General features: G+C 50.8%; 1 protein-coding gene across 2 annotated transcripts in view; it reads right to left on the reverse strand.

The window, feature by feature from the left end:
- The window catches only part of PKD1 (polycystin 1, transient receptor potential channel interacting), an 89,747-nt gene extending 75,127 nt beyond the window's left edge, over positions 1 to 14,620 (reverse strand). Inside the window, exon 1 of one of the 2 annotated variants that reach the window (XM_030485090.1) lies at positions 14,111 to 14,620. In XM_030485090.1, the coding sequence (XP_030340950.1) occupies positions 14,111 to 14,364 (254 nt within the window). In that variant the 5' untranslated portion in view covers positions 14,365 to 14,620. The remainder of the gene's footprint in view (positions 1 to 14,110) is intronic. The other variant, XM_030485089.1, reaches the window with a different exon arrangement.

A 14,620-nucleotide genomic window follows, 5' to 3' on the forward strand; every position in this document is an offset into this window, starting at 1 on the left:
CAACATTTGGCCTTTTTTGGTTTATTTTTAATCACAAGCTCTATGAGGCAGCTGACTCACATTTTGGCTGGCAGGGCTGGACTCTTGTAAGTTATTGCATCCTCGCTATTTTATTAACTAAGATAAGTTTTCCCACTGGTGTTTGAGTTGTTGGCGATGCCATTGACTGCTGCGAGAACAACACACATCTTTGCCTTGGGTCTCAGGCAGGTGAAAGGCCAGACACTTCCTCCTTCAGCCTCTGCCCCAGGCATCCAGAGTGGAAGGTGCAGATAGATCAAGTTTACCAGCACTGCTCAGCTCTATCAGCTCATTCAAGCATCTCCTCCCAGAGGGGAGCTCCACCCTCAGCAAAAAGCAAGGAATCCTACACACACCAGGGCTACTGTGACTTGTTAAGTATGGTTTTGCTTCACATACCCCCATTTCCTTTCCAGCCATGCACCAAAAAAAACACTGAGGGGAGAGTTTGTAGCTGAGGAATTCAGTGAATGATTAACTCCATCCTACCTATTAACCATTGCTCTCCATTCCCTCGTGCCCCGCAGAAAGCCCAGTTCCGGGTAGCGAAGCCATGCCAAAATCTGATACCCCAAAGGTTTTGCTTGCAGAGTTGTCAGGTGATGCGGACGGTTCTAGCTCCGAGTTAAAACCCATTAAGTGCAGTAATGATTAATCCAGAACCCTGGCACAAGTTCATGATGAAATGTTGTTCCTCTTGTCACACCAATTGACATAAATGAATCCTGCTTCCTGGAGGTCACCATGGAGGAACGTTCTCCATGCAGGCCTGCAGAAGAGGACCTCCAGCACACCAGGAGCAGGGGCTAGTGCAGGGGCAGCTCTTCACCAGGTAGCCAAAGGCTACAATGACTTCGATGCTGCTCTCCCCACAAAATGAACCACATCTACGCCACACCGGGCTGCTTTCGGGACTAGGACAAGGCATCTCTGTGTGTCTGAAGATGCTTCAGACCAGAGGCAGATAGACGCATGTGCATCCTCAGCAAGGCACCTCACACTGCAAGATGTTCATGTCAGATTGGCCTCATGTGCACGTGCAAGCCCATGTGTCTATCACCCTCAGCTGCACCTCTGAAGACTGGGAGGGCTCAGGCACAAACTCCCTATGTGACCTCAGGCAACTCCCTCACTCCCTATGAGCATGAAGCTCTCAGAGCCTTACCCAGCTGAAAACCAGCAAAACTTCCTTTTTCTTTTGCCTTGTCTATTTTTATTCCAAGATCCTGAGGATAAGGTCTGTATGCAGTATGCCTGTCTATGGTACCCAGCACTACCAGGTCCCAATCCTGCCCAGGGCTCACAGCACAGCACATACAGAAACCAATTCCTAGAGATTTGGAACCCACACATACCATGGTACCATGCCATAGAGATACAACTGAATCTCTGCATTCTGAATTGGGATTTCTGGCACCTTTACATAGAAAAGATGCCAGCACTGCTGATATGTCAGGAATTTACTCCCCAGCTGCTTCTTTGTCACCCAAGGAGGGCTAGCAGCAGGCAAGAAAGCTGAAACTCTACTGTCAAGACTGAAAGTCTTCGGGTCCAACATTAGAAGCTCAGGTTTTCCTCCCACTAGAAGGGCTGTATAATTTCAGAGGCATATGCTGAAAGCCACACACCACCACAGCCTGTCACCAAAGCCCCTGGCATGGAGAGCAACATGTGAGTAAATGGTGCTTGCACTCCCGTTTCCATGCCTGGGTCTCATCAATTAGTGGTGCTGAGCCACTTGTGCAACCACAACAGGTATCTGCTTAGACTGTGCAACACCAGGACCCTCATGGCACACACTCAGAGCAGGGAGACAGCAGATAAAGCTGTATATGGCAACCTGAAATACATGGATACCCAGCATCCCAAGACCCAGAAACCTGTCCTTGCATTATGAGAACCAGGGTATTTCATGGACTCCACATACTGATGGCCAAGTGGGATTTAAGAGCAGCCCCTGCTCAGCACAACATGGTGCATCTGAAAGGGTAGGTGGGAAGAATCAAATCACTCCTCTGCAGAAGCCAGGACCTGATAGTGGAATGCCAAGACTCTGATCTGTCTGTGGCCTGCACAGAAACAGACTAAAACAACACAAGTCCCAGATGCTCTTTAATTCTGTAGATTAACTCAATTATATAAATCTGATGGGACCATTCTCATGGTCACAGCAGACACTCACACTTGCCCCTGTGCTGCTCCCACCCACACTGCCACTGATTGTAAACCCCTGTATTCCCCACAGATGGGCAATAATGGCTTTGCTACTGCCAGACAGCCTGTGAGCCGCCAAGAATTAGGAACCCAAGAAGTTAAACAAGTGTAGAAGTTGAGTTGCAGCCAGGAGGAGAATTGGGACCCATCCGTGTCACATGCCTGAGTCTCATCCCAACAGTAAGCCCGAGCTCCTGCTGAGGGCTTTTTCTTGCTCTAGATTCAATAAAGACACATAAATGCTGCTGTTGCTGCAATGCGTTTCCTATTGTAGAGGACAGAATCCCTCCCTCCGGAAGGCCGTGCTCTGGGCTGCAGCGGTGGCAGCACAGCGGAGACACGGCTCCTTGTGCCCTCCAAGTTTGATTAGGTAGAGGATCAAGACATCCTGGAACTCCAGTCGGAACACCGACATGCACCCTAAGGAGAAGGAACGGTCCAGTCTCCTCTCCCCCTCATCAGCCATCATTAAACAACCAGCAGGGCTCTTGTAGTACGTGCTACAGCCAAGAGCTACCAACAGCCTGGTCCTGAGCCCGCGGTGTCGGAAGGCCCAGCTCTGCAGCCCCACGGCACGGCTCAGCCCCGGGACACGGCAGGAAAGGAGATGGATGAGCTGGGATCTGCCCAAGCCCCAGCATAACCCTGCATTTCCAAGGGCTCATCTATGAGATGACACTGCTGCCAAGTGCCACGGCGGGGCCTGAGGTGCCACAGTGACAACAACAGGAACAGGGTCATGTCCTCCTGCTCATGGAGCCCATAGGAAGCAGCCACATCTACCCCAGGAGCTGGCCCCCAGGGCTTGAGCCAGCGCTGACTTCCCATTTGGGGCTGGGATGTGTCTGTTTGGGAAACTGACAGTTTGAGCTTGAAACTAAACATAAAGTTGGGCAGAAAACAAAACTCTTCCTTTTTTCAGCTGGTTTAAAAGAAAACCAATGGTTCTCTAGCTATGGCAGCACAGTGAGATCCTGCTGGCTCCAGTACCTGCCACACGGTACCAGTAAAGCACAAGGTTGTGTGTTTAGTTCAATGACAAGAGGTCGAAGCCCAAGCAGGGGTGGGAAAGCAGGACCAAGTTTACCAATAAACCTGTCAAAACAAGTACATTTTGCTGCCCTGCCATTTACCTTGCTCAGAGTGAAGACTCAGCTTCCCAAGAGCTGTATAGGACAGTGTTTTGCTGCCTTCTCAAGAGGATGGCAGAGCACCAGGCAAGGAGGAATTAGGAACCCAGGGCACATCTCCAGCAGCCAAGCACTGAAGCCCTCCACAAGCATTTAACTCCCATAAATAACCACTGCAATACTCCCGCGGGGTGAGGAAGCACCAGCCCCATTGCTCACACAGGGGAGACCGAGTGCAGATGAATCAATGACAGCCCAGCCCACACAACCAGGGTCAGAACTGAAAACAAAACCGAGTCCTGCTTTCCCCTCTGTGTTCCAGCTGTTAGACAACACTGCCCCCAGTAGCTCGGCTCTCTTCCCAAACCAAGGTATGCACTTCAATTCCCTGATTGCAGATAGGAGAAGGGCAAAGCGGGAAGCAAATCCTGGCCTTACGCACACCGTGCACAGCCTCCATGGCTGCTGCAGGATTAGCAGCTTCCAGGAACTGCACAGCAAGCCAATAAATACACCACCAGCTCCGCTGCCACCTCCCTGCTCGATGGGAATGATTAGGAATTGTGGTCAGTCTGCACAGGGAGAAAAAGGTGCTCCATGTTGATCAGACCAGCCTGGAGGAGGAGAGGACCTGGAGCAGGGCAGCGTGCACTCAGAAGATCCAGGACTCTTATGACTTATGGAATGTCTTTCCCAAGCAGCTCCAGAGCGCATCTACTCCAGGGCAAGCTCTGCATCCTGTGGGAGCGGGGGTGTTGGGAGATTCAGTTCCAAACGTTGCCTCCTCTCCCGGTTCTCTCTGAAGCTCTGGGATCAAGCTACAGACTTGGATGTGTCACAGCTAATGCACAGGAAGCCAGAATGCAGCAGTGGGCTTTGCTGGCTTGTTTTAGAGGTCTGATGGCTAGCTGGAATTAACCCTTTAAATGCTAAACTAGGCCAGAGGGTAATGCTCCATCTGACTGGCTGCATAACACAGGTCACTACACTCAGAGCAAAGCAAACCCAAGGCAATACAACTTCAATTCGTGGCTGTATCAGCTGCAATCTATGCAGCTCGTTCATCCCCTCAATGACCCAAGGCCAGTGCCATCACTACCATGTCAGCTTATTGCCCTGCCAGCACTGGAAAGGCAGAAAGCCCTGTGAGAAATGGCTACTTGCTGGATGCAATGAGTGATCAGAGGGAAAGCAGTGAGGGGAAAGGGCCTCAGAGTGCAGGGTCTGGCTCTTGAGCTACTGAAGTTAGTTTGTGTTAGATTCCAGAACCAGCGATGCTCCTGGCACTCCCTGCACAAAACGGGGTGTGCCTTCTCTCTCCATGAAAACTTGGGAATTGTGTTGTGTCAGTCTAGCACAGCCTCAAGTACCACCCAAACAGCTTCAGCTTTGTTTCTATGCTGCTGTCCTACTATGTGCTATGCCCTGTAACAGCTTTACTGCACAAAGGGGCAGCAGCTTTCTTTTTCCTAAGCAAAACCACTACTTACTGCTGGCACGAACACAACCCACCACGTATATTAGCTACGGCGGATTTTTTAACACAGCTGAAAGACTAACACAGTCTCACCCTTGGCCTCTTCCAGCTTTTGTCTTCCCACCTCAGTTTTGTCTACCCTGAATTCTTTAAGACTTGCGATACAAACGTTGCACTGATCCATGCGATCAGAGGTTGCAGATCTAGCCAGAGTTCAGTCTATAAAGCCAGCAACTTCATGTTTTCCCTCTGTAGGAGTAAAATAACGTTCCCACACTCTGATCAAAACCTTTGCTCTGCACAGATTTAATTCATTACTTATGAATCTCTGGCCAACGCCGCTGGTCGTTTCAGTGGCTCTCTACTTGCTGTCGCCTCCCGAGGACAGGGAACCCCAGGGAACCTTCTTCTTACCATGTAGTCAAGTAGCTTTGAAGGGATCCTGACTAATGGCTTCACCCACTTGCTATGTTAACAGTCCTCTTGCAGAAAATCACCCAGGTAGCAATAATGAGCTGCCCTTTACAACTGCTTTACAGAGGGTTGGTCAGGGGCCAAGATATTTTCCAATGGAAACTCTTCTCCCAGGGAATCACCCTTCATCGTATTTCACACGAGTGCTTTGTTTGGTTTTAGGAAACAAGAGAAGATTTCTTTTTAATTGTGCTATACTTAGGTGCAGGGCAGTTTCGTGACACAAATCACTGAGGAGTCACTGTGTGGCCTGCAGGGATCATTTATGAGGCCGGAATGGCAGCAGCTCTGCTAACACCTCAAAGGAAAGCCCAATATTCCAAGCTTATGCAGGATTGCCTGGACCACCATGCAGGACTTGGGTAGGCGCTGCCTCTTTGCTGTGTCTGCACTGTGCCTAAGCTATGAGACCCCACAGGTGGTAAAGGAATACAAAACACTAAAGGTACCAGTTGATTGCTCTTTCCGTAACCAAACTCCTCCTTTTGAAAACACACTCTTGCCAGAAGGCTTTCCAACCTTTTTCATCTGGAGAAGAGTGAAACACAGGTCTCTGCCAAGGGCCAGCTCCCTGCTCCAGGCAGAGCACAGACCCTTCCACAAGGTCTTCACAGCACTCCTGTGATCTGGCTGTGGGTGACACGGCGAGACACTGCCCCAAAACCCATCCCACTCCTCCTATGTTGAAGACATTCATCTCAAGAGGTGTCTGCGGGGGTTAAAGCAGAGCTGAGTGCAGGGAATGTGGCTGCACCACTTTTCTTAGAGGCTGCACTCTGCCCAGTTGCGGTTTCCAAGCGTTCCCTCAGCTCTCTAAGCCCCAGGAGAGGAAATGTGGCCCACAGGCTCTGCACTGGGAGCGCACGGCGCAGGATGGGGCCCGTCATTATTGTTGTTATCACCCACCCCACGGCCTGCCTGGCACTGCCTGGAGAGCGTGGCTCGGATGGGTCCCAAACAGCCTCTGCATGTGAAAGCCATTAAGCAACAGCACAGAAGCAGCTCATGAGGCAAAACCCATGAACATTCCCACACTGCCAGCGACACGCCGGAGTGCCAGCACCGGGCTGCACATGGGAGCCATGTATATTCCCTTGAGCTAAGGCTGGTGTGTCCAGCTCTGGTAGCTCCATACACGACACACAGACACTGGACAGCATCCCCCATGCACAGCCTGTGTGCCAGCGCTGCTGTCCTGCTGTTGGAATGTGGCATGTGGGAGCATCAGCAAGGCAGGAACTGAAACATCTGGTTTTCCCGAGCCACGCTTGGAAAGGATAAGCAGTATTCAACTCCTAAAACACACCCAGCCCAGCTGCGAGGCAGCAGATGAACAGAGCAGGACAAAATTAGCCACTTCTGTAGCGCTCTTTCAAGCAACACGAGGTTGCCCTGCAAAAATAAATACACAGGAAGGAACATCATGGGGGTTTCATCCAGCTGTTAGAGGGATTCGTGCGCTCACATCACTGCAATGATGCATCCCCTCGAGTCACAGCTCTGTGTGCACAGCGGATTCTCACCTCCCTGGGTCTGCCTGCAGTGCAGCAAGGATCACAGCCAGCCTCCCCACACCATCCCAGACAGGAGCAGACAGAGGAGCTCCCACCAACCTGACCTAAAGCAAAGCCTGCTGTTTGAGGCCGGGTTCCCTCCACCCCCTTCCCGAGGCGTGGCTTTGAGAGAGAAACCAACAGCTTTGGCCAACGCAGCTCGTCTGGGCTCTGGCGTTCCCAGGCTTAGCTGTTCCCCGGTTCCTCCCTCAGGAGGACTCAACCCACACCCTAGATCCTCTTTTTAGAGAGCCACTCCCACCTCTCCCTGACCATGAGGCATTTGCTGCAGCAGATCCTATTTAACCCATTCCCAGCAGGACCCGTGGCCCCTGGCCGAGCAGGGGAAGGTGTTTACAGCATCCCACACAGGCCTCCACACCAGGAGAGGCTTAACTCTGTGTCCTAACCTTAGCTGCAGGGAAAAGTGCTCTTCTGCTTCTGGTCTAAGTCCTCCTCCCTGCTAGAGGAGCCCAGAGCAGCCCCGATCCTATGCGACAGGGTGCCAGGGGATGCTGCAATGGAATCTACAGAGGCCATTGCTGGGGACCTGCGTGTACCATTAGTGATGTCTGAACCAGGAGGTGGGCACAGCCAGGACTACAAACTCCACCCCAGAAATCCCCATTTCAAAGCAGTGATTAGACCTCATGACTTCATCACAGACATGCAAAAATAGCATTGCTTGGAGCCTTCTGGAGACAAGGAGCTGTGTGTATAGGGGAGCAGAATGCAGGTTGCCCAGCTGCTGCTCTAAGAAGAAAAGAGCCCAGTGTGGGTGGCCAGGTACAATTCCAAATGAATAGGAATAGGTTGACCGAGTCCTGGCCTGGATCCAGAATTCATGTCCCTTCCAACCCAAAACACTGTATGATTTTATGATTCTATGTCAGTACAGATTGTCCCACAGGCTTGTCAAAAGGAAGAGCTGCTGCAGAGTGTGTCTGCTGCTGCCACAGGGAGCACAGTCTTGATGATGCTCAAGAGCATACACCAGCATGACTGCAGTGGGAAGAGAGTCCCATTGCCTCACAACACTGTGCTCTCAGAGCGCAGCCCGCAGGCCCAAACTGGAGGTAAAGCAGGGCCACACGACTGGAAAATGCTGTAGGTGGGAGATTCACCACCACAAAGTGAACATCATCATTTCCCTCCATCGAGTACTGTCGCCAAAGCAGCATCTCACACTATCTTAACAATCAAATCAAAACTGACACTTGCTTAAACAGAACACCACGAGACCATATGTCACATCTGAAACATCATCTCCAATCCCAGCTTAACTTTTTCATTAGCCTGTTGCAAGGAAGCCAAAGAGATGTACTCATTCCTAATCTGAGGGGACCTGGTTTTAGTGTTGGACTGACAGAAAACAACTAGTGAATGTTACACTTTGTTTTGATTCTCTCTCTTTAAATCCAGTGGCAGCACATCATCAAAAAGGATCAAATCTTTAGAGGGAAAGGGAGGAGCTGGGAAGTGAGGACAGAATCTGTTTTCTGGCCATGGTTCCTATAATATACCACAGATGCTATAGATGGTCAACTTTTATGTTGCTGATGCTCTTCCTGATGACAGCTATCCTTGGAAAAAAAACGAGAATGGCTGTAATCACATGGGTTTGCTTTTTGTGCCCTTTGCAAAGCGAAAACTAACGTTATGTTTCAATCTGACATTTTTAGGTTTGGCAATCAGAGATGCCAACTTCGCTTCGGTGTCCAAGTAAACAAGAGTCCTTCGCTACGAAAAACAAGCTAATTCTTTATTTTGCAGTAAAGAAAGTTAAAATGAAGCCAGTTAAGAAATAAGGGCTGGGGACGTCTGATGTGACACCCTCACCCTCCTGTCGGGACAGGCAGTGACCCTGGGCAGAGCACGTTCGTATAGGTGGCAGAAGCTGCAAGGGAGCTGCAGCTTTCCAGCCTTTAAGCTTGATCTCAGCAAGGCTTGGGGAGAAGGGTGGGCTGATGTGGGGTAGCAGCCATCCCTCTGAACAGCAATAGCACCGTTAAGTGCAGCCCACTAAGAGAGCTGCCAACTTTCCACGGTGGAAGAGACAGAAATTTTCTCTTTGAGCCTGACAGTGACTGCCTAAATCATTGTGTCAGCCGTGATGGGACTAATGCACAAGTTCCATGTCCCCCACACTCCTGTGTCCCCCACTCTTCTCACTGTAAGAGCAAGAACCTCTGTGCAGCTCGCAGCAGCTCCCCCCTGGCACTGGAAAGCAGGGCTTTGCTCCCGACCTGTCTGTCTTCACCCCTGCTTACTTTCTTATTCACACATGATGACTCAAAGAAATTTCTGAGGACATCTGGGGTAAATAAGAGACAAGATACAAACTCAAGCTGAACTGCAGAGATCAATCAAAGGACAACAGAGCTTGAAGGAATGGAGAAAGGATGACGCAGAACCGCATTATGGAAACCACAGTGCGGAGAACGCGGCACGACGAGAGAGAGAACAAGGAATCCCGTTAAATGGCAAACAGGGAGAGAAGCATTAACAAACCATATGAGTCCGTTTCATGCTATTTTCTGACTGATTCTGTTTTAAACCCCTCTTTGTGAGAGCAGAGTGAAAGCAGCTGGGAGAAACGCAAGAGAGACCTGGCAGGGTTTGCAGGCAGGAAAAGAGCAGGATCGAGCCCTCACTTTCACTCCAACAGGGAAAAAGCCACACATGGAAAAGCACCACGAGTACACTTAAAAATTGAAGGGAATACAGGGAAAAAATCAGTGCAAACAGAACATGGTATATATGCTATATATATACAGCAGATGTGAGAGGAACCCCAAAAGATGAGGTGAGCAGTGACACAGGCTTCCTCTCTACTAAATCTATCAAGGGTTGGAGCAGGCATCTGAGTCTGCCCAGGGGGCTGCGAGATGTGGAGCTCCAGCTTCTTAATGTGTGGTCTTCCATCACTACCAGGGTTTGTAGGTTGGGCTGCACCAAGCTGCAAATCCCAAAATCATTTAAATCCTGGGCTAACATCAAAGAAGCGAGACACCTCGATGCTGCTCAGGGTTATTTCATTGCAGGTTTTGCCACAGAGCAGAAACCACACCACCTCTGTGGTGGATGCCTTTTCTTACTGAGCAGGACTTTACAACCACCACCAAAAAGAACAGTTTTAACTTTAAAAAAAGAGGTGAGTTTCTCCATCACAGGCACAGCACTCAAATTCCTCTGAAGCTTTAGGAAGGAGCACAATAAACACCACAGACCTGCTCGCACCACTGCTGCAGTGGCCTTACAGTGACACTAACACCAGAGATTATTAATGCTCTGACAGAATAACACAGAATTGCCTCCTTGTTCAGTGCTTAAGCTGTAGTTACAGCTTGCTTCTGTGATTTGTCCCTTCCATAGGCTGAATGAATCTCACTTGTAAAATATTTACCTAGCACCTCATTTGGGCCTTTTCCCCCCTCCAGAATTCCTTACAAAAGAGAAGCCCAGTCTTGTTTTCACTGGGGATACAGCTCCTTGTAAGAATGGCATTCCAGGCTGCTTATGTTTTTCCTAGGAACAGCAGTAAAGCTGTTTTACCTTTGTGGACTGGACACTACGGTACAGACACTCCACTGCCTGTGGTTTTACCTGAATTGGATTTTAGCTTTAACTGACTTATTTCCCCACTCCTGATAGCTTTTGAAGAAATCCTGAGCCTTGAAAAGGCTTTTACTGCATCACATAACAATACCAAAATCTACTTATCGTTGCCAACCCTTGAGATTTAAAATATCACAGACTGCAGGTCCCTGAATCATAGGATGTGTGTATCTGAAGCAGCTTTGCTGAGGTGAAGTCACGGGCTGGGCAGTGGAACCCCAGGGCTCGCTGTCAAACCCACAAAGAACCCCTGGGTGAAAGTTGTGACCCCCAAATCTGCAAAGCTTCTGCAGGATTGTGGTGACAGCAGAGCTCCTCTGATTTCAGCTTCTCCTTCTTATCCCTCCACTAATAACATTCCCCGTTAGCGAAGGCAAAATAAGGGAGTTTCAACTCTAGTCTTTTAAATTGAGATTCTAATCTCCACTTCAGAACTGCCATCGTATTAAAGACGCATCAGAAGCAGTCAATACTTGCAAGGGAAAGTCAGAACATCTTTATGAGGTTTATTTGCAGTTGAGGAATGAAAGCAGTGATGCCAGCTTAGGAAACAGCCAAGGCTCCAAGTAAAGGCGAACAAACTCCGCAGAGCACTTGAAAAACCATCAGATCAGAGCATTTCTGAAATGGAGAAACTCAGAAGTGCAAATGCTGCTGTTTGAAGCGTGTTCCTCTTAAGTGCAGGGGTTTATGTCGTGCACTGCAGACTATTTGGAAAACCAGACTCTGCTCCTGATTCCAGCCAGACTTTGTGTTACGCTTCAAGAACCCAACTCTGGCCATGGGATGGGGCCAATATCCCCATTTTCTCAGCCTGGAGACTGCTCCAACCAGGTATGTAGTGTCTGCAACAGCAGAGCCCATTTCCTTAGCGATTCTTTGGATGGGGCGTTTCTTCTGTACTCCCAGGAACAGTGCTGCCGAAGTTGGCATTTGTTTCCTCAAAAGTTGCTACGTCCATAACATCGGATACGAGAGGAATTAATTCCCTAGGACTTTTCTCACATTTGGGATCACATTTGCTGAGCACAACTCCAAGCAGAGTCAGGGAGCTTTGGCGCTGGTGGTTTCCCGAACTCAGCCTTTCTAAAGGCTGTTTTCAGCTCAGACTAACAAAAAAGTAGTAGATACTGAAAAGAAAAGCTTTTCTCTAATGAGACAGTGACCATTAAAAGCATTATTTACTTTATCTGTCAGTGTTCAATAAAGGGAACATGAATAGACAAAACCACTTGCATAACTTCACTCTGTCATGAGCCAAAGTCCCTCGCATCCCGACATCCGTAAATCTGCCATGGCTGTAACGACAGCGCGAGTGCACATCCCTCCTTTCCCATCATCATCAGGAGGTCAAACAGGACTGTAAGCTTCTCCCCAAAGGAAACCCCTGTGCCACAGCAGAGTGCTTCAGCACATCTTATACCAGTCATCACAACATCACCAGCACACACTTCTTCAGCGGCGGCATGACGGCGCACAGCAGATGATCTGCTGCCTGACAAAGATGACTCTACAGACCGAATTCCAAAGGCGGCCACCCCAAAGCATTCCCCTCACTGCACTGCTCTCAACAGGGCTGTAAACAAGGATTTCTCCACCGAAATCAGAGGAAGATGTCAGTAACACTATCCTGCCATTGCAGGACATTTCCTTCACTGCATTTCCCCTTCCCATATTCCAGGCACTTTGTTTTGTTGACCTGCAAGAGCTTTACGTCCAACTCCAATTTGTCATTGCATAATAGGATCTAATCCAAAACGTTCTGGGAGCTTTTACAACTCAGCGCCTCTGAACAACAATAATATAAACAGTCTCAAACACTTAACTACCAAAATTAATAATCCCAGAAACACATTGTAATAATCCCCAATCCCTGAAAAGCCAAATGAAGGATTTATCATCACAGGATTCACAGGGCTGCTCTGCAAGTGACCAGCCACCTCGGTTGCAACAGCACATTCAGTCTCCAGAGCTGCAGATCCCCAAATGAAACTGACAACAGATAACGCAACGGCACAAACCCCTTAACAAAAACCAGTCCTTCCCAGTTAGGGACTTTCTGCCACAAACAATGGCTGGTTTGTTTGGAAAAGTCTAAACTTGTCTTCTAAGGAAAGAGTTGGAAAACACCTTGTCTGACGGATTTAGAGGCATGCGTTTTCCTGGAGTTAGTCTACACACATCTTGCCGACCCAGGATTTAATTCACTGCGGTAATTCTGCAGTATCTCTAATCTATATTAACACTGAAAAGTGGAAACTTAGTTAAGAACATCCAAACAGAAAAGCAGACCCTTCACGTATGGAGATTCTTCTACTGTGCTGGGCCCCACGTCATCTCTCCGACATGAATCACTCGACTTTTGTCTCTTCTAGAAATAGGAAAGTTACTCACTAAGGCAAACAAATTTAGGTTTGAAAATAAACTTATACCAAAAAAAGAAACCACTTTTCCCCTAAGTCTGGTTTTTGCATCATACAGTAACTTTATTTAAGTGACTGAGCACACCGACCATTCTAATGCGACTCGGAGAAACACACCTTTCTCCTTTCTGACTGATTGCATAAACCATCAACACCAGCACCTGGACACCAACACAAACACAACTGGCATCCACCCTCCCGCTTTCACCCAGAAATTATTATTTGAGCTTCTTAATGGAGTCATCTGGATTCTCTGTTAACAGCACAGCGTTTAAATCACATCCAACAGCTCATATCCCAGCATCACTCTCCTGTGATTCCCCCAGAACCTCAGAAACGAAACTCCCAGCTCAGAGCCTCCAGCCCCTCGGCACCACGGTCCCTCAGCTCTCTCGAGCATCCCCTACGGTTCACTCCACGGCCCCGCCACCGTGTCTCACGTTGCTCACCGGGCCCTTCACATTACCAACTCCTGCCAAGATACATGCAGTGTTATACCATCACCCGGGTTGGGCTGAATCCTGAAACCCTTTCTCCCATTGCAGACAGAGCCCAGCGCATCCCCACAGCTGGTTCCCCTTAGAATCAACCAGATTGGAAAAGACCTGTAAGCTCATCAAGTCCAACTGTTCCCCAGCACTGCCAAGGCCACCACTAACCCATGGCACTGAGGGTCTCGTCTCTTTTGAACACTTGCAGGGCCGGTGGCTCCACCACTGCCCTGGGCAGCCTATTCCAATGCCTGAGCACCCTTTGAGGAAGGAATTGTTCCTCATCTCCATCTAACCCTCCCCTGGTGCAGCCTGAGGCCGTTTCCTCTTGTCCCATCCCTTGTTCCTTGGGAGAAGAGACCAGCCCCCTCCTGGCTCCAGCCTCCTGTCAGGCAGTTGCAAAGAGCGAGAAGGTCCCCCCTGAGCCTTCTCTTCTCCAGACTAAACCCCCCCAGGTCCCTCAGCCGTTCCTCATCACACTTGTGCTCCAGCCCTTCTCCGTTCCCCGTCCCCTCGCCCCTGCCCGCCGCCGCCGCGCGGTGTCGGACCCGCAGGCCCACGGGGCACTTTCTGCTCCGTGTCCCCGCCTGTCCCCGCAGTCACAGCCGCCTCCCCACCACGGCCCGCGGCCGAACCGCGCTCAGCCCACACCCGCGCTTGGAGGCCCCTCCGCAGAGCCCCCCGGCCCGCCGCGCCCCGCGGTACTCACAGCGCCGTGGCGGCGGGGGGGATGGCGGCCGCCGGCCGCTCGGAGCCGCGGGCTGAGCAGTTGACGAGGCAGGCGGGGCCGGCGCAGGTACAGTCGGCGGCGCAGGGCTGGCAGGACGGGGCCCGGGGCGCCCGGGCGGCCGCCAGCCCCCCGCACAGCAGGGAGCAGAGCAGGCACCAGCCCGAGAGGGGCAGCCGCGCCGCGGGGACGCCATGTTTGCGCTGTGATCCAGTGTCTCCATTTCCCAAAGGCATCTCTCCCTACGGGCATGGCATGGCCCCGCACCGCCGCTCCCCCGGCCGGCCGGCCCGCCGCCGGGCCCGGCCGCGCCCCGCCCCGCTCCGCCGCTCCCGTGCTCCGCGCCCGGCTCCGCGCCCGGCTCCGCCGCTGAACTTTCAGCGCCCGCCCGGCATGGCGGCCTCCCCGCAGGCTGCGCGCTGCCCGGCCCGGCCCCGCTGGGCTCCCGCTCCGCCGCGCTGACAGCCCCGGCCCGGCGCCGCTCGCCTCTGC

This window comes from Strigops habroptila, chromosome 4 (assembly GCF_004027225.2).
Source record: "Strigops habroptila isolate Jane chromosome 4, bStrHab1.2.pri, whole genome shotgun sequence".
NCBI lineage: Eukaryota > Metazoa > Chordata > Aves > Psittaciformes > Psittacidae > Strigops > Strigops habroptila.